Here is a 19965-nt window from a genome sequence, read left to right on the forward strand (position 1 = left end):
CTCCCCGTGCCGGACGTTTTCTCTCCCCGGCTCGTTTCGCCGGAGCCGCCGGCGGCTGACATCCGGCGGGGCGGCCGGTCCGGCCCCGGGAAGGGAAGGGAAGGGAGGCGGGATCTCCTCCCGCGGCCATGGAGCAGCGCGGAGCGGCGCCCGCCGTGCTGGTCACCAGCAGGTACCGGGCCGGGCCGTGGAGAGCCCGCGGCAGCCTCGGCCTGAGGGGCGGCCCGGGCGGGGAGCGGGGCAGAGAGAGAGGGGAGGGAAAGGGAAGGGAAGGAGTGCGGGGCGGCAGAGGCTGAGGGAAAGCCCGGTAGTGCTGCGTGGGTTTGCCCCGGGGCGCTTCAGATTTTCTCCAGTTTTCCTGCGTTTCTCCGCCGCGGAGATCCCTGGCCGTGCTGAGTTTCCTTTGCTCTGGTAACCCCGGGTCGTTTGCCTCGTGTGCTGTCGCCCTCCGCGAACGCCTTTTCCCTGTCGGTGTTTGGAGGTGGTGGGCAGGAATTAGGATTTATCCTGGGTGTCACCGGTGCTTGGGCTGGTGCCATTCCCGCTGCTGTGCCCGGTGCTCCCCCCTGTGCCCACTCTGCTGGAGGCCCAGGGAGGGGCGAAAGGAGTTTATTCTCTTTTCCCCCCTTCTCGAAGCTATCCCCTGCGCGGGGCAGGGGCGCTGTTTCCCTTTGCATTAAATGTTTAAACCCTGTTTTTTCTTAGATGTGTAAAGGAATGCTCAAGAGAAATGCCTCAAGAAGAAAATGCTTATGGCAATCTTTTATAGGGGAATTGATAGATCTCTGTCTTTTTTTTTTTTTTTTTTTTTTTTTTTTTTTCCCCACGAGATATTTGAGATCACATGAAAGCAGTTTCCTATCAGATGAGACAAGAGAAGCAGAAGTGTTGATTCAGCAAGGTTGTTATCTCCTAGGACATAAATAATGACTATTTCAGTCACTTTAACTTCAAAGCCAATTTTTGAATCCTTAAATATTTGGCTGTATCAGGGCTGGACTTTCCTTGAAGTAATGGCCTTAAACCTTCAAATGTATCCGATGTGACTAACAGATGTTTTGTAGGACTGACTTCATATTAAGTTTAGCCTTGGAAATAGAAATCCAAACACTTGGATTAATTTTTGTTTAATTTATTTTTTCAGTTGTTACACTGAAAAAGACCCACTTGCAAATTGTTCCACCAAAACTGGAATGCTTTCAGTGATAAAATTGGGTATATATGTATGTGTGGGATTAAGACTTTAGCAAGTGAACATATTTTCTAGTTTCTGAGGTGAAATAGCTATATAGTTGTGACCTTTTCCACTCTTTTTTCCACATGCTTCCTTTGGGAATAGGATTCCTAGTTGCTGTGGTAATATAAATCATGGAATCATAGGATATGCTGAGTTGGATCATTGAGTCCAACTGCTGGCCCTGCTCTGAATATCCCAAGGATCACACCATGTGCCTGAGAGCATTGTCCAAACACTTCTTGAACTCTGTCAGATTTGGTGCTGTGATCACTTCCTTGGGGAGCCTATAAAATCTACAGTTAGATATCAAATAAAAAATATTTGTAAAATATTTGTAGTTAGACTATACAGAGAAATAAATTATTTGGTGAGTACTTTGCCTTCACTTAATAAATAACACTAGTTGTACAATTTTTTCTCCTTCTGTTATGACCAGGGATGTCACAGTGTGGTCCCCTGTGGAGAGAGGTGGTTGGAGCTGGGTGCTGCTGGCAGGGCTGACTTTATCAAGGCAGGAAGCACAGACTCTGTGGCCACACATGCTGGAATAAATGTTTCTCCAGTCACAGCACTTGCATCTCTTATTTTACTTTCTTTCTGGAGATGGCTATTTCCCACCCCCTATGTTGGCCTTTCAGCACAGAAAGCAGATTAATTAAAATACAATTTAATTATTACATGCAAATCAAAAGAACAGGAGTGAAAACCCGGTTCTTCCACGAACTATAGAAGCTGCTCAGCTCAGCTGAAATTTGTAGTCTGCACTTCCTCTGTTCTGGGCCAATCCTGCATGATCTGATTGTGCAATGATCTGATTCACAGCAGTGTTGCTGGTATGAATGGCCTCCTTGTATTTGGGTGAAGTGATTCCTGTTAGGAAGGTTAACCATGTGCCCAGGTCTCAGGTGAATGGTCTGTTTTGTAGACAGAAGTATAAACTGGAGATAAACAAGATTCAAAAAAAGAGAAGAAGTAGTAAACCTGTGTGTCCAAATTAAACAACCAGTTTTCTCCTTTTGCTGTTTTTTTTTTTTTTTAAGCTAAAAATGTAAAAATAATTGTGTTTTATGTGAAAAAATGCAGAGAAACTATATTCTGTTTTGAGATTTGCAGGTGCTGTTTGAATAACAATAATAATGTTTAATTAATTAAAACACTAAGGCTGCTTATTTTGAAGGCATTTCAAGAACTAGGGAGCACTTTGGATAGCATGCTCTGTCTGTCTCAGCCTCCCTGCTGATGTCTGTTTGTTTGGAATCAGTTTTATATTTAAAAAGAAACCCTGTTGCTATGGAAGAGATAATAGGGGTGGATTTCCTGTATCATAAGGCCTAAACCAAACAGACAAAAATGTAGCTATTCCCCTCCCTCTAATCATTTTCCATGGCATTTTAGTGCAGACTTCTAACAACTTTAAAAAAGAGCCCCTGGGTATAGATAAGGTACTTGCTAACTTCATGACAGTTCCAGAAGTCTCTGATGCAGCAGCTCTTACAATGAAGTTGTAATTGTGTCATTTCAGAACATCTGTACATGGTTGGTGTTTTCAGCTAGAGGCTGCTTGAAGATGGTTCACTGGTCATTATTCCTTTTATTCATATTAGAGGTGAAAAGCAGGTTAATTAGTCACTTATACTCTGTGTTAACAGAAGTAGAATAACAGACTCATTTGAGATGGAAAAGACCTTTAAGATCAAGTCCAAGCATTAACCCAGCACTGCCACTAAACCCTGCTCCCACAGATGCCACATCTACACATCCTTTCAAGGTCTGGTAACTCACACACTTCCCCTGGGCTAGTAAGTCATTCCTGAGTATGAGTGACAGACCTTTTTGCTGCCATAGCTGCAGTCACAACTTCTGAGTGACTGCACATCTGGAGAGCTGTTAAGATCTGATTATTGTGATTATTAGAGAGAGATGCTTCTACTCATGTTAACGTGCAAATGAGATCATATGCCCAAATCAATAATGCATATTTGATTTAGTAAAATGTGTGAGAGAGAGACAAAGACATAGAAAAGAGGGTGGAGGGAGAGGCAGAGAGAGAAAAATTAAGTAGAAAGATAATCACCTGGTGGATGCAGCAGTGTTCTGTTGGTCCTTCACCCTTTTTGGTGGTGAGAGTCCCACAAAACATAAAGTTTAATGGGTTAATATACATTCAGGTCTATGTGGGCATGCCCAAGCACCTCCCTTGCAGGGCAGAGTTTTGCACTGTCTTTTGCTACACTGTGAATCATGTACAATCCTCTGATGGAAGGCCCCAGAAATAAATCTGGGGATGCTTTGGGTGTCTTTGGTGGCTTATGACACCTTTTAAGACATGACAGCTGCCTCTCATGCCTGTGTAGTTGAGGCTATTAGGCCCCATCAGAAGGGATAAATACCCTCAGGCCTGCATGTGAGTGTGAATGTCCTGTGCCCAGTGTGTCTCTTCTTTTGAGTCAGTGCACTGTGGTCTCCTCCAGTCAGAGCTGACCTTCAGCACAGTTGCTGAGCTTGCCTTCTCCATGGATTCCTTGCAGTGTTACTCTCTTCTCCCCCAGTCTTGTTTACCTGTCCTTAGGCTTGAGATAACTTGGACAATAGTACCACCTTTATCTTATCTCAGGTCCCCATCAGGTGGCTTAATTTGCTGTCCATATTTCCAGGAATTCACGGGGGCATATTTGGGGTGGAAGTGTCATGGTCACAGATGAGGAGTTGCTTCTTTATACAGTCTGCCATAGTGGGCAAAGTCCTTTAGTGATCTTAACAGTGTTTAAGGCTATTGTGGTCTGTAAGTCTCTCATAGGAGCATATCCTCTGCTGCAGGTATATCCTAAAAAACTCCAGATCTGGCTGATTTTACTGGCAGGTGCCCTTAGAGTCAGCATTTTGGCAGCAACTGGAGGAGGCAGAGTTCTAGATGATGGTTTTTACTCGCAGGTCCCACAGGCTGCTGTGTGAAAGCCAGGCACCTGTGTGTTCACACACAGGCACTACTGGTCCTGTTAGAGCCAACCACGTGTAACTGAGAACAAAATTTTGTCTGGATGTGTAAAATGTAAAGTCCTTGACTGACAGAACATGAGAACAGAATCAGAGCAGACAGAATGGCACCATCAAAACACTGGAGACGGTAAAGCTATTGTTAAAGCCCTAATGCTTTAAGCATGGCTTGCAAAGAGGATTGGGTACAAAAACTGGGTCTGTGTCTTTGTTTATTGTTATCCTATTTATCAAGAACTCTCAAGATACTCTTTTAAAAAGGGTTTTTATTCAAGCTTTGAATTAGAGATTCAAAGGTTGCCTTCTTAGGGAAGCTCAAGTTTCATAAGAACTGAACAAGTTTTGACATGATGAGAGGAATCTTTTGAAACTTTGTTTGAAACTAGATGGTTTAAACTCCTGAAAGTGTATATTCTATGCATTGTGTATCCTTAGGTGAAAGGGCACTTGTGTTAATGAATCTAAACTTTCTGAAGGAAGAGATAAGAATTCCACAAGAACTTTGCAGTCCGCAGGAAATCCAGGGAAGATGGAACTAGATAATCCTCGTGGTTAGGGTTTAAAAAGGCAGAAAAAGTTGTAATGATCCTAGTTTGGTTTTCTTTTAAATAGTCCCTTCTGATTTCTCAAAAAAGCATTTACTCACACATAGGAAGGATATACTCAGAGATGTGTTCAGAGGGTATTCAGTCCTCTGGATGGTGAACTTCTGATTCTGGCAGAACACTTGGTTCCAGGGACAGCGAGTGTTCTGTGGCTTGGCATAGGGTAACTCTGGGGAAGGGATCTTTGATCAGTTCTGGTTTTCAGGCTATTGAAACAAGACTGTTTATTTCATTAAATGTACTGTTTAATAGTCCAACAACAACTGCTTTTCCTGCAGGAGGAGCCATGACTGCTGACAGGTCTCAGAGGTTGATGCTGAGGTTGTCTACTTTAACTGGGTATGAAAGGACAGGTAGTTCTGTTCCCAGTAGGATTTTCTGTGGGAAAGCCAAGATGTTTTGGCTAGTGTGCCCTTTAGGCTGTTTGGCAGCAAGGCTGTATATCAGACAGTCAAAACCAGAAGGCAGCTCTGAGGGATCATGTCCTCCTTTAACTTGCTCAGTCCTGATGTTTGTCTTATTTTCCTCAAGACCTTCACAAATGGAAACTGTGATTGGCCCATCAGTCTGCTCCAGTAGCTTCCTTTTTATTTTGGCTTTAATCCAGTTCTCTGGTTGGCTCTTCACAAACTTCAAGTTGTCCCTGTGCTCCATGGACAGAGCTCATTCTTTCTTTCATGGCACCTTTCAGCTATTGTCTCAGTCTCCTAGGAATATCCTTAGATAAAGAAGAGGTGGAGAGGGCTCAGCACGAGTCACTATGAACAGACCTTTGTCTCAAAATAAACCTGATGAGAGATCATGGGATCTTCTCACCTGCCATGCTGACTTGAGAGCACTTTTAGCTCCTGCAGGCGAAGTCCTGTTTTGAATGAATCCACATCTCTTCATAGAAATGCTGTGCTCCTGCAGTTTCCTGCAGTGGCTTATGGCAGGTGCTTTGGGATGGAATATTGGAAACAGACCATGTCCCAGTTTGTCTTGTTGCAGAGTAGGAAGTGTTTGGGGCAGGGTCTGTGTGATATCCTGTTCCAGTGAGAGCCTTTGTATTGATTTTCTTGGGCCTGGAAGAGGGACAGTTAAAAGTCTTTGCCAGTACCTGAATTCTGTGTATTCTCTTCCTAGGCAAATTCAGAATACGCACACGGGGCTGGATTTGTCGGTGCCGGAATACCAGGAAATCCATGGGAAGATGATGTCTGGCCATGTCGAGTATCACATTGTCGTTGTTACCCGACTGGCTGTCTTCAAATCAGCAAAGCACAAGCCTGAAGATGTGGTTCAGTTTATGGTAAATGTTTAATCAGACCCATGTTAGTGATCACTTTCTTAATCAGCTTTGATTATTTCTGTCATGATGTAGCAGATGTTTCATCATCAATCACAGCCTCTCCAGGTCAAGGTCATTGGTAGGACAACACAGTCTGTACCATTTCTGCAATTCCTATTCCCTTATGTGTATTCATTATCCACACAGTAATTGAACTTTTTATTCCAGGAGCTAAAAGTCAGAGGATGGCTATTGTTGCCTTTAAGGCATTTTTCATTATGGATCAACAAATAGAAACCAATTAAGTTTCTTGTAAGTTCTGCTACAAATTAGTTTCTCCAATATATGTGTCAGCACTAAATTTTGTACAGAAACATGAAATAAATATATAGTAGCTTACTTGAGTGGGTCTGTTACCTAGACACAGCTTTTAAAATCCTTAGTAAGAAAGGTTTACAAGGAAGTGTCCATATAAAACATTATTTAGCTGGATTGTCTTTTTCATTGTACCTGCTGAGTAAAGTTTTGAAAGAACAGCACATGACTTCAGACAGGTGAAATTAATCTTATCTATGGCCTGTGCATATCAACTTAAGATGTTGCCTCTGGGACTGTCTCTCCAGCTGATGGAAAAAGGAGCATTTAGGGTGTTCTATTTGATCTTCTTTAGCTGCCTGCTGAGCCACTCCCAAGAAGTGCATTTCTCTGTCCATTGGCCATACAGGGACACACCCTGTTGCATGCTGTGAACATCTGCTCTTTTCAGATGTTTTGGCAATAACTGTAATGTCAGAGTGATGTGAATGTGTGGTTACCTGGCAGACCATGACCTATAGAGTAACTCACACTTCATAGAAGATAGTTGATAAAAGTCTATTTAAACAATCTGTTTTGCAGATAAGCATCTGTCAGTGTTGTAAAGAAATGCTTTACAGCAAATGAGGTCTGCATTCATTCCCCACCTTGTGCTATATGTAACTGTGGTAGAAGCAGCAGTGCTGGCATAGGAGTCTGTTCTGTTCTCCCTCCTCATCCCTGACTGCTTGTTCTCATTCCTGCAGTGTTTTCTTTTGTGTGCCAGTGTCATGTGGCTATTGCACAGCGTCAGCTGAGGAACTGCTCCTGGCTAAAAATGGGTATTTTGTAGGTTTGTTATTCAGTACTGATTTACACCTCTTCCTTGAGCCTGAGTTGCACAATCTCAATAAAGTTTCTTCTAGGACAGGGAAGGGCCAGACCTGAGCAGAAAAGAGAAGGGGAAGTTGAATTTTTTCATGCAGCAATGTCTGCTTATGTGATGTTCACACAGCTCTGTGGAAGAAAGAATCTGACTATGCCTGAGGTGTTAAATTGGGCTGTCATCATCTACCTTCATTTTGCACCATTTAAGAATAAGTTGATAAAATCAGCTTGTCTATAAAGAGGAGAAACAGACTTTGTACTGCAGCCCCTTTGCTTGCTGAGGTTGTCTGTTCCCAGGTCTCTCTGGGAGGATTTTCAGCACTCAGTTGCTCTTCTCAAGTGAAATGAACCTTCCTGATTTCTCCTCTGGTAAGGCCTCCTGACATTTCATTCTTCATGAAGAAGAAAACTGGTGGAGCCTGACGAGAATAACTCTTATCTCATCAGTTACATTTTTTTCAGCTGACTAAGTATGATATATTATATAGTTTGTTGTGTGAGAGTAATTCAAAACCGTGAGCTGGGAGGTTGAGGATGGATGCTTTCCATCGATTCATTCCAATGAATCCTGTCTGTATGTATTACTGGAAGGAACAGAGGGATTCACCTGTCGTAACTTATCTCTCTGTAAGTTGGATATTTTAATCTGAGTCTGTCCATGCTTGTGTGGTCAGTGGGGAGGAGGGGAATGATGTGACTCATCCTCTGGAAATGTCTCTCTCCTTTGACCATAAAGGGAAAGTATTTACATTTTAGACAGCTGCAGTGGGGGGCTTTGACTCCAGGCTGAAATGCTTGAGGGTCAGTAGAGCTGCACACAAATCACTGTGTGCACTCAGAGGTGCCCTAGGATTTTCTACCTGGCCTTCAGAAGGTTGTGGGTTTCCTATAGATGTTGCGTGGTATTAGCCTGCTGCACACAAGCCCCTTGGACACCCCAAAGCATCTCAGATGGCATGGGATGCCTTTTTCTGGGCAGAAAAGTCTGCTGTCTATAATTAGATGTCTGCATTTGGTTTTCTAAACTCCCATCCCCTTCCCATCCCCAGTGCTGTTGAAAAGGATGTAGCTGAGCATCTGTGGGGTGGAGGAACTCACTTTGCATAACATAAACATTTGGTACAATTTGAGAAACCCTAAATTACCATAGGTGTGTGCCCAGGGCTGGCAGGTGTGACAGAGGCCATAAAGGCATTGGAGCTGTCCCTGAAACAGCCAGGAAAATACAGTGCAGCATCCAAGGTGCCACTGGCTGCCTGTGTTCAGGTGAGTTGAGCTTCAGTCACATTTCAGCAAAATGTCGTTTTGCCAATGACTGTCATGGGAGCTGAGACACCTCACACGTGTAGGCAGATGGCTTAACCTGGAGAGAAGTGCCAGTGCTGAGGAAGGGAATCCAGGGAAGGCGGGTTGCAGCCAGTGTGTGCAGTGCCCTGTTCTGCTGGCGCTGGAGCAGCACAGGAGCTGTGAGCTGCCCCAGGGAGCGTGCGGGTGAGTGTCAGAGACTGAGAGCAGCGGGCAGCAGATCTGACACAGCAAATCCGTGTCACAGAGCAGGCAGATGAGGCATCTGAAGGAGGAGGAATAAACTGCTGTGTGCCTCTTCTGCACCAGAATGGGAGAGGGGAAATCTTTTTTTTGCTTTTGTTGAAACTGCCAAATTGGAGGAAGGAGCCAGTGTCACAGCGCCGGCGTGACACCTAAGTTAGGGAAGTCAGGCAGGCAGGCGTGGTAGGGTTTTGCTTGTCTCTGGATAGCGATTTTCGGGCTGTCGCTGTTTTGGCCCCCGGTAAGCCCTGTCCTGTGCTGTGGCTCCTCTGGCCCGTCGCTGTCCCTCAGGCCGCCGAGGCGCCGCCGCTCCCGCCCCGCCCTCAGGGCCTGCAGCGCGCGCGGCGGCCCCGGCGGCCCCGGCGGCCCCGGCGGCCCCGGCGGCGGCCCCGGGGCTCCTCTTCTCTCCGGGAAAGGATGGCGAACAACGCTGAAGCGTCCTCTGAGCTAGCTGTGGTCTCCAGGATCGAGTCATAGCATCGTTTGGGTGGGAAACAGCCTTTAGTATCATTGACCCAGCTTTGGACAGTTCACGTTGTCAGCTATGCTGGAGCACCGAGTGCCGTATCCGGACGTTTTTTGAGCACCTCCAGGGATGGTGACTCCACCACCTCTCTTGGATAGTTCTTTCCTATGTTTAAGGACCATTTCCGTGGAGAAATTCTTTTTGATGTCCAACCTGAACCTCCCCTGGTGCAGCTTGAGGCTCCCTCCTCTCTTTGACATAAATCCCTATGACAAAAACCAGGTGAGCATCAAAAAGAGATTTCAGATCTGACCTATGAAGCCTTTACTGTGGGTCTAAACAAACCAGAGTGCCCTATTCCCCAGCCTTAATAGGACTATGCAAAATCAGCATCACGCCATCTCTAATTGAAATGTTTGTGAAATATTAACAGAAGAAGGAACTCACTTCTGTGATGACACTCAGATTTAAATTCTTAGAAACCTGAGGGATTTTTTAATTTTAAAAAATGCTAATTGTAAAATAGGGCAAATGGGTTGTGGCACTACATAACCTTAAGGTTATATTTGATAATTAAAGGAAAAGTCAGTTGCATTTCTTTCAAAGGTCAGAATACTCTTGTACTATCAAAAGAGGGAAATTGGTTTTCTCTTTGGTACTGCTACCAAGATGATATTTAATTATTGCCTGTAGATTTGCCATTTTCTGTGATAAAAAGAAAAGGCTTTGCTTTTCTTGAAGGCATTTCTTCTAGCCACACCTTAGCTTTTTCAGCAATTAACTTCTTCATTCCCAACCTTATTAAAAATCTACCCAGCCTTTAGTACCTTCTCTTTGTATCTGCATCCAGTTTGATTCTTCTGTGCAAGTTATTTGTTAGTCAAGTTTTTTCTTTTTCAAAGCTGAAAAAGAAACTGGTGTTTGACAGGCATAGCACAATTTAGGGAGGCATTTACTATAGAACTGTCTTCCTCTCTTAAAATGAGGGCATGTATGAGTATGTGGGTGTGTATTCATTTATGTTTTCATCATTGCCTTTTTGCATATGTTGGCCTTTATTTATTTTGGCCTCAAAGCCTGTGCATTGGAGTTGCTTTTTCCTGACTATATAGGTATGTTGTGAAGATAAATTCCTTCACCTTATGGCTTCTGTGGTGGGGGTGGAGGAAAATTCATACTCAGTGTAGCAATAGGTTCAGAAGCCACTAAGGATTCATGTTGATTAAAAAGAAATATTAGAGTTCTTGCTCTTCTGCTGGGCTAAACAGATGAAGAGAACAGCATGTGGTCTTGTAATTAAAATCTACCATAATGCATACCCACAGGGTCACCAAGCAACATTAATTCTGGTATGGCTCGAATTGAGAGTTTACAAGTGAAAGCTTGGTTTGTGCTGCCTGGAAGAAGGGCTGCTTTTGATTCCTCTATCCAAAGCTGGTGGTTATTTTAAAGAACAGAGATGCTGGCTCTCCCTTTTCTGACAAGAAGTGGGCTTTATAAGAAGAAAGTCACAGTAACCCTAGTTTTCACAAAATGCTGTAAAATCAAGCATGCTCTTTGTTGGTGTGCACTGGTTGGCAAAGGGCTCAAGTTAGCTCTAAGATCTCCATTTTGTTGAAATCCTTGCAGCAGATAAAAAGCATATGAAGGCAAGTTTGAGGTCAGAAATGGGACAGTAAAAGGAGTTCTGAAGGGAAAGGAGGCATTAAATAGCATTAATATTGAATGGGATCAAATTCTGTGCAGCACTGTGAGTCCCAGGCTCGTGTCCTACAGCCATTCCGGTGTGCATTTTCATATGTGAGGCCCTTGGGAAGAGGGGGGCAAGGCACATGCATCAGATTTGAGGGATTAGCAGCAAACTTCAGACTTTAGCTTTGAACTTCATGGTGGTTTTCTTAACCTTCTAGCTATACTTGATCACATTCAACCTATTTATTTGTTCCCAGTGGAAAAAAAAACATTCAACCCATCCCTGTCTGTCTTTTAAGTTCTGTGTTGGATGTTAATTGTTACAGGCAAATAAGGTCTTGACCTGGCAAATGTGCACATGCTTTGCTGTATTTGCATGATTAACTCTTTTGAAGTGAAGCAGATTGAGCCTTTGATATTGTGACTTGACAGAACTCCTTGAAGTGTGTGCACTCAGGCTGACTTACAGGTGGTGGGGTTTAGCTCCACAGTGTTCACAGAATTCAGTTGGAGGCATGGAGAGGGGGAGGATAACTGCAGGATCAAGACCTGGAGGAATTACAGGCAGCAGAAGAAAAATATTTGAATATTAATCAAATGGAACTTTGTTTACTTAATAGGATTGATAAAATGGGGTTTAGAGCAGTGCTAATTTTTTATCCTGACATTTTGGGCCATAGAATCCATCAACAATTTTTAAAGAGCTGTAAGTGATAACCAGGAAAGGCAGGATTTAATTTTGTTACATGCTGATACGCCTTTCTCCTGGAAAATTGACAGAGGATGTCAAATTGAAAGGGTACAGAATTGTTGCAGCAGAGCAGTGCTTTCTGACTGGAAAGGTGTGAGAATGCTCTACGTCATGTCTGGCATTTGACTTGGCAAAATGCACTCTGTGGAACCTGTCTGGCACTTGTGTAAGGCCTCTGTGCTGCTCCATCCAGCTCTGGGGTCACAAGTACAGGAAGGACATGGACCTGTTGGAGCAGATCCAGGGGAATGGTACAAAAGTGGTCATAGAGCTGGGACAGCTCTCCTGTGAGGACACTCCAGCCTGTTCAGCATGGAGAAGGCTCCAGGGTGACATTAGACCCCTTCCAGTTCCTAAAGGGCTGTAGGAAAGCAGGAGAGGGACTGGTTACAGGGAGACCTGGAATTGACAAGGGGGAATGGCCTTAAGCTGAAGAAGGAAAGGTTTAGATTAGATCTAAGGAAGAAATTCTTGACTGTGAGGGTGCTGGGGCACTGGAACAGGTTGCCCAGAGAAGCTGTGGCTGCTCCATTCCTGGAATTGTTCAAGGCCAGGTTGGATGGGGCTTTGAGCCACCTGCTCTAGTGGAAGGTGTCTCTGCCTGCAGAACTGGATGTTCTTTAAGGTGCCTTCCAACCTGAACCATTTGGTGGTTCTCAGTGCAGCAGTCTGGGGCTATAGGGCTCAGCCAGCCTTACCGCGGCATTCCCAAGGTAAATCTGGCAGCTGAGCTGGGCGAGGGTGCCTGAGCCTACCAAGGCTTGAGGCACAGGGGCAGTGGTGAGGAGTCCCCGCTGGGAGGGACCCGGGGGGCCAGCGCTGGGCTTAGGCAGGCGGGGAATGGTTTTGGCTGGAGTCTGGCACCTCAGTGGTGCAGCGGGGTGTTCCAGCAGAGGGCATCCCGGCACTGCTGGATCTTGGCTGCACGGTGTGCTGCAGCCTTTGGGAAGCACATTAGTATGCTCTGGGCACGGTGCTGTCACACTTGGTATTCCGTGGCGCTGTGCCTTCCCGGCGTTGTTGTTCAAAGCCCACGCAGATCCACAAAGGCGCAATTAGCGACGGGATGCGAGGGTGTGCGTTTGCTTTAGGTTCAGTGGTGTAATTAGACATAAATTGAGATTTATGAATAATTTACAGACTTTGATAGAGGAGGAATGAAAATTAAGTGGGGAAGGAAATAAGTTTGCATCTCTCAGTTCAGTGTTAGAGTATTTTAAAAAACTGTTTTGGCATAATCTTGATTGGCTGCTGTCTTGTAATGCTTTCAGAAATTTGGTAGTCATTACTGAAATTAATTAGATGTTAAAAGTTTTTTGCAAATCAGACTTAATTTTTTTTTTTTCCTGGGTGGAGGGTAATGATTCTTTTGAAAGAGCACCAGTGAACTCCTTACTGCCCTTACATTTGTGTTTACATTGTATTTTTGGGAGGGGCTCAGGCATCGTACTCTGCTCAGAGTGCTACTGGGACCTACCAAACTGAAAATGTACAGCAGTTCAGATGCTCTGGAATTGCTTTCCCCTCTTTTTGGGGTGTCTTTCAAAGGGAAGATTACGATGTTCTGGAACATCTTTTACCTTCACTTTAGTGCTTGGCTGCTGAATAGTACTCACCCTTAACCTTTGTTGCTTTCACAAGTCAAGTCTAAAATTCTCATTTTTTTATTCCCCTGTCGACTCAGGTTGGGTGTTGTGTTTCAGATCTTTGTTACAGAGCTGCTTGCCTTTTGTGACTGGACACTGAACCCGCAGTGAACACTGTGCAGCTGAAATGCAAATGCTTTTCCAAATCATCTGGCTAGGTTGGTAATTACTGTGAAAGGCAGGGAAGCGTGAAAGCTGAGGTGGTTATTGCTCTTTGTGCCCTCATCTGAATCAGTGAACTGGTTGAGGTGTGCCTGTTATTGTCAGGGCCTGTTCCCTGGCCTGGAGGGCAGCTCACACAGTCTGGCTGCATGTGCAGGATATAACTTTTTCCATCTGCATTGTGCATCAGTACCCAAACTGGCTGCTGAGGAGTCTCTCCACCAGGCCAGACCTTGAGCTGAAGAGTTACCTGGGGGTATGATAGCTGCCCAGAGTGTAGGAGCTGTGCCAGACATTGTCAGGTTCCAGTTAGACACTATAAATGAGATTTCTAGTAGCTGCTCTCAGGTTCCAGTGGCTGTGAATATGCCTGGTGCTTGGTGGTTAGTTTGCTTGTATAGTGGCAGTGTAGGGATTCTGCACTAATCTGTAACTCATTTCCCTTCTGTGCTTTTTGTTAGGCTGACTTTCTTTTATTACTGTGTTTGTGGGAGAACTCTGCATTTCTCCATTCCAAGGTGTGGTTCTCGAGTCTCTCCATCTTTTATATCCATCTCAGTATGTGCAATACTGCACATATTGCAGTGTTAATTAGGATTCATTCCACTAGAGTTCAGCAACATGTGCTGCCAGGAGGATAAGAGCTGGATCCTAAAAGAGTATCTGTGTCCTATGCACTTCACTAGTAATATTTTTGGGGTTGTTTTTTCTAATCTCTGTATTAATTGAAACAATTTGGTAGATATGGGTCTGTGGAGGGCCTTGACAAAAATATTATCTGTATAATACCAGAGAACAGGGAAGTCACCCTCATTGCATCTGTAATGTCACTTAGAGATAGTGTGTGGGTTTTGTGTTTTGGTTTAAGATACTGAATTCAATAATGTGGCATAAAAGCCACACCTTTCCTAACCAACATTCCCATAGCTATTGCTTTCCTTGTAATATCTTGAGCCTTATTTCTCCTCAGGCTTCCTGTCTTTGTCCACAGAAGGAATGACTCCATTCACTGTTGGCATCTTCTCCCTGTATGAGAACCTTTTAGGCCATGGCCAAGTTGTTGATCTTTATGGATGAACTGAATAATCAGGGGTCAGCTGAGGTCATTGCCCTTAGGTTTTTGTGTCAGGTGCTCTTTAGGGCAGAAGATGTGACTTTTTAAGCCTCAGCAGCCATAGGGCACTGAAGCCACCAGGAGTGAGGAATGGGACAGTGGTGTAAAGGCATAGGCAGCTTTCTCCACCATACACCTACCAGGCAGGGCTTATCTCCCCTCCTGTCTCCCAGGACATCACTTTTGGTAGACAAGGATTCCTGCTGTCAGAGGAGTGTCTGGAGCAGTGACCTTCCCAGTATTTCATTAGCTGATGAGTCAGACTAATGGATTCTGGCAGTGGACTTTAATTCCATTAAGCAGTGGATTTTAATAACAGAATTAGAAGACCAGCAACAATGCTTGAGGATTCACTGGGTGCATAACAGGCGTTTGCTAGGCCATGTGTAAAGCTCCTTGCTAAAATATGTTTTTCTACTTCCACAGTTAATGTTTCACAGCACCTGAATTGCTGATTTGCTGCTCCTGTCTCCTGTAAAGAAATGAACTTGGGCAACACGTTTTCATTGCAGGTTTCCAAGAAGTACAGTGAGATTGAAGAGCTCTACCAGAGACTGACAGCACGATATCCACAGGTTTCTCTTCCACTCCTGCCTAGAAAAGTTCTCTTCGTGGGGGAATCTGACATTTCTGAACGAAGAGCTATGTTCAATGATATAATGAAATTCATCTCCAAAGATGAGGATCTAGCAACGAGTCCTGAGTTATTGGAATTTTTAGGTAACTAAAAGATGTGAGTGTCCCCTCTCCCATGAATGTGCTTTATGGAAATTTTAAGTTCTTGACTTGGGTAGCCAAAAACTGCAGAGTGCCAGAATAAAGGCTGTCACTGAAAATATCCTCATGTTCATTTACAGTGCTGCACAGTCATGTTTGCTAATGTTTTTCCCTGCTCTCAGTGGACACATGCCTCATTCAGAGATATTGATTGGTACCTTCAAAGCAAGCATTGTGCTATCCTGTCTCTGATTTCCTGCTGTGCTTCAGAACATATAAGTTTAGAGGGCTAAACAGTCATATGTTGCCAGTGGGGGGATGAACCCTAAAGAGACAGTACAGAGTCTCCTTTAGTGAGCAGCTCTTCCATGTTTTGTCTGGTTTATCTGCATATTGTTGACTCTGATAGCTCCTTTCTTATGTCCCTTATGTCCCTTGGAGCATGTGATTTCTCTGCTTTTAATTCAGCTGAGGGCTGCTGAGCAGGAAATACTCCAGCCTGGTGCTATGCGGGGCTCTTAGTGGAGAGTTACTTTTAAGCAAATGAAATTGTAAGATACTAACAAGTGTAAACAGCTCAATTTGCAGAAGTTTCAAGTGTGGCCAGATTAGTTCTGTGAAATTGGCAGCTTCCTCAAGTCTAGGGGGGCAAAGCTGCTTAATATATGGCAAGATCCAGGTAGTAAGGTTTGGTTTGGATTTTTTTTTTTCCTCTGGCAGTGTTCTCTTGAAAGCAGACCCCTTGCACTGAGAATTCAGAATTCACCTTGATTGATCTTTGCATGCTGGTTAACCTAAGCATGGTGCACATCTGCATCTAAACTAGGCTGGACTGCATTCTGTGGGCAGATTGGGTGCAAGTAATGTGAAATAAAAATTTGCCTAAGAATCATGTAAGTCTTACACTGATTTGGCAGATGCAGACCTGAAAAGCAGGGTGAGATGAGTCTCCCATGCCATGTTACTTCAATAGTCAAAATTATGTAACCATGAATTTTATCCATCATAGCTTTCAGTAGCCTTTTTTTAGCTGGTTTCATTTTTTACATTGCTTTCCTAGACATCCAGAAACTCAACAACAAGGAACAATTTTCTCCTCATCCTGCTGTGCTTTGCATGTAACAAGTATGGTGAGAGGATTTAGTTTTATGTTTCAGGTTGGCTGAATTTGCTGGGCTGGATGCATCTTTCATGCTGGAGGGTTAGAACTTCAGGCTTCGTTTTTCAGTGTAAACTGCAGAGCTGCTATAGAAACATGCTGTCCAATGCTCTTAATTTTAGCCCTAGTTAATTAAATAGTGTCAAAAAGAGGATTTTATCTCTACTAGCTATGTGAAAGGTAGCTACCCACAGCTAAGTAGAGTATTTACAGTCTCTCTGTAGCCAGTAGAAGAGAAATAGGCACTGCAAAGAGGAACTTCTCACATGACTTCCTTTGGATGAGATGAATCATGTGGAAATTCTATTGTTTCTGTTGACTGTAGAAGGAACATAAATAAGCAGATTTGACATGTGCTGCTGTGTCTCAGATAAAGTTCATTTCCTCTATCTTTCTCTACTTAACTACTTTGAATCAGTAAACAGATTAGACACATAATGACACATATTGAATAAAGGGAACAGTGGGAGTGTTTTGAAAGAGTTTCACAAAAGCTGATCGTGTCTTTCATTCCTCGAACAAAACTGTCAGGAACAAGTGCAAGGTATAAAAAAACCTGTAGTTGTTATCTCGTATACTCAGTTTAGCCTTCATTACTGTATTTTGCAGGAACAAAATCTTCCAATGCTGTTGACTTCAAGGGTAAAAATGTGCCTGATGACAGGGAGAAAGAAGATGAAGAAAATGAGGCATTGGATTTTTTTAAAGAGGAGAAGACACCTGACTTAATCTCACAGCTTTTATCAGTGGAAAATGTCAAAAAAGTGGAGGAAAAAGAAGGAGATGAGGAGGAGGAGGAAATTTTAGACCCTCTTGGGATAATCAGGTATGGCTAAAATCCTGTAAATTAGGTATGTAGATATTAGCCTTTCTGAATAAGGCTGTTGTGTGTCACTGTCCCCACATTGCTAAATTTCACAGAGGAGGAGGGGCCTCTGCAGCTCGTGGATGAGGTGCTTTGGTAGAGGGAAGAGACTCTGTAGTGCCTTTTCAGTGAATTCCTCAGCACATCCAAGTGACAGGGACATCATTAATGCCTTGGTAACAGTCCCAGCTACAGAAGGTACTTTGTTGAGCACTGCAGGATTCTACCACAAAGCATCAACTCTCCACATCCAGTGGATGTGCCTTCTGGAGTACACAGGACACCCTGACTACAGTGTCTGGAACTGCTTTTGAGCTCACTTGTGGCTTTTCTTTCCTTTTTCCTTTGTCTGAAGGTGTCACATCTGAAGGTGTCATGTGCTAAATGCCACTAAAGCATAAGCAGTAACAGCTTGAGAAACAGTAATAGGATCAAAGCTTCCTAATACTTAGTATCTGGGCTTGTTTACCTGATAAGTAATTTTCAGACAGTTGCTTTCTTCACTTCAAGATGGAATTTCTCACTGAATTCCAAACTGATTTCTATCTACTAAAGTCTGGAAGCAAATTTAGTTTTTCTGTGGCTGGGATCATGAGTATCAACTACTTTTTAGGGTGTCTCAGGCTTTTGATGTCCAAGTAAAGAAGGTATATCTGCTCTTGATCTTCAGGAAGCACTGCACTGACCCAGCTGAATGGTTTCAGCCACCCAGAGTCACCAGCCACTACTGAATGTTTTTTGGATCCAGACTGTGCTTTCAAAATGCTTCTGCACAGCAGTAGGCAGTAATTGAGAGTAACCAGCCAGATCCCTTTCTTTCCCAATGTCATTAAAGCATTTCCAGGGGATCATTCACTCTAGGTTCTAAGCTGGAGTCTCCTATACTAAGTTTGGTCAAATAAGATGATTAGCACTATTTGGACTTTCCTTCTGCTGTTATAATCGTATGTAATCGTGGATGCCCAGATATTGTCCTTTTTACTTGAAGTATTTAATTCTTTAAATCAGAAGAGATTCACCAGAGAAAGATCAACAGAAAACATTAACTGTTACTGTTTTGACAAAATGTGCTGAATTACTCATCATCAAAATTATTCTTTTGTTTGAGTTTAAAAATTTAAATAACTATTTACAATGAGAAGTTAGATAAAGAAATACTTCCCACAAAATGTAAGGTTCTTAATTTGTATGTTTACGAAAGCAGCTGTCCTTTTTTGGATAGGAAAATGATCTATTGGGTTAGCAAATGCAATGTTGTATTTTCCAGCTTATAACAAATAGAAGCTGTGAAGAGCTTGCTATGCCAAAACAAGCAAAAAGTTTGCTTTTCTCCTCTGCAAAGCTTGACATAGCATTTGAAAATCTTGATTATTTTGGTATTCTAATGCACTGAAGAATGACAAGATCTGGTACTTAATCCTCATTTAGTTTATTGCTTCCATTCCTTCCAAGTACAGAATTCTTACTGAATCAAAATAACTTCATTTATATAAGAAGTATGGTCTTCACTGGGACAGAGCTGCAGCACGACATGTTATGCAAATGTTTTTAACTCTAAAGCAGTGGCTGGCTATCTATAAAAGAAATTTCCATATCCATTTATTATTGCTTTTGTGACTCTCACATGTACAGTGTTGGGGCAGAAACATGAAAGTGGAAGCAAGAATTCTGAGTTGGATTTTTCATTGTCACTGTTCTTCTGTAACTCATCCTGCTTCCATGGAAGTTATTTTCAGCTCACGTCAATGGAGATCAGATTGTACATCAGCACTGTATCCCAGCCCTGTGCCATCTAGTAAGAGGTGTCTAGCTGACAGCCAAAGGCAGGAACTTAGTGGTCACTGGATGGGCAGTTCTTAGGAGAACTCTTTTAGGGTCTTGTATGCCTGTTAAAATGCTTGGTGCTTGCATGTTTGAAGAGGGAGCTGAAGCCTCACAGCTTTAGTGCTTCACATTAGTGCTTGAAGTTACTTTGCCATGGAAATGAATAAATGGGAGGTGAAGCAGATAGATAAATGTGTTTAGTGGTAAATTGTCCCCTGGTGCCTAGTAAATTCAGGTTAAAAAGGGAAGAAAAAAATCCGTGCTCCTTTCCTTTCTGAAAAACCTTTGGAAAGCTGTAGAGTCAGCACTGAAACAAGCCAGTCCATTTCGTGCAGTAGTGGTGGCCAGAGTGCTTTGAGCAGTAGAGTTCCAACCTAAATTGAATCATGTGTTTGGCATAATCTTACAGGTTTTTTGCTTTCTGGATGAGGATGAAACTGCTCCAGTAGCACAGGCCTCCATATGCTGTCAGCACGCTTCATTTGGTAACAACTTCTCCTGGGCCAGAAGGCTGCGAATTGGATTTGGCCCAGCACTGCTGCTGTGCTGCTGAACCACCCAATATCCAGTTAAATATCTGGCCTTAGGGGTAAAATGCTAAACTAGGGCCTTTTTTTTTTCTGGTTTTGTATTGCTGGTGATCATCCAGATGGAAGCTCATAATGGCCTGGTTCCTTTTGTCTGGAAGAGACATCCCAGTGGTGCTGATTCTCTGCCTCGCTTTCAGGCCTGT

General features: G+C 43.4%; 1 protein-coding gene across 1 annotated transcript; it reads left to right on the forward strand.

The window, feature by feature from the left end:
- The first annotated feature begins 22 nt into the window (after nucleotides 1–22).
- HS1BP3 (HCLS1 binding protein 3) lies at nucleotides 23–17776 on the forward strand. Its single transcript, XM_056488985.1, has 5 exons — nucleotides 23–172; nucleotides 5962–6127; nucleotides 15180–15387; nucleotides 17153–17369; nucleotides 17764–17776. The coding sequence occupies exons 1-5, from the start codon at nucleotides 129–131 to the stop codon at nucleotides 17774–17776; spliced, it is 648 nt and encodes a 215-aa protein (XP_056344960.1). The 5' UTR covers nucleotides 23–128.
- The last annotated feature ends 2189 nt before the right edge of the window (nucleotides 17777–19965 follow it).

Source organism: Oenanthe melanoleuca, chromosome 3 (genome assembly GCF_029582105.1).
Source record: "Oenanthe melanoleuca isolate GR-GAL-2019-014 chromosome 3, OMel1.0, whole genome shotgun sequence".
Classification (NCBI taxonomy): Eukaryota; Metazoa; Chordata; class Aves; order Passeriformes; family Muscicapidae; genus Oenanthe; species Oenanthe melanoleuca.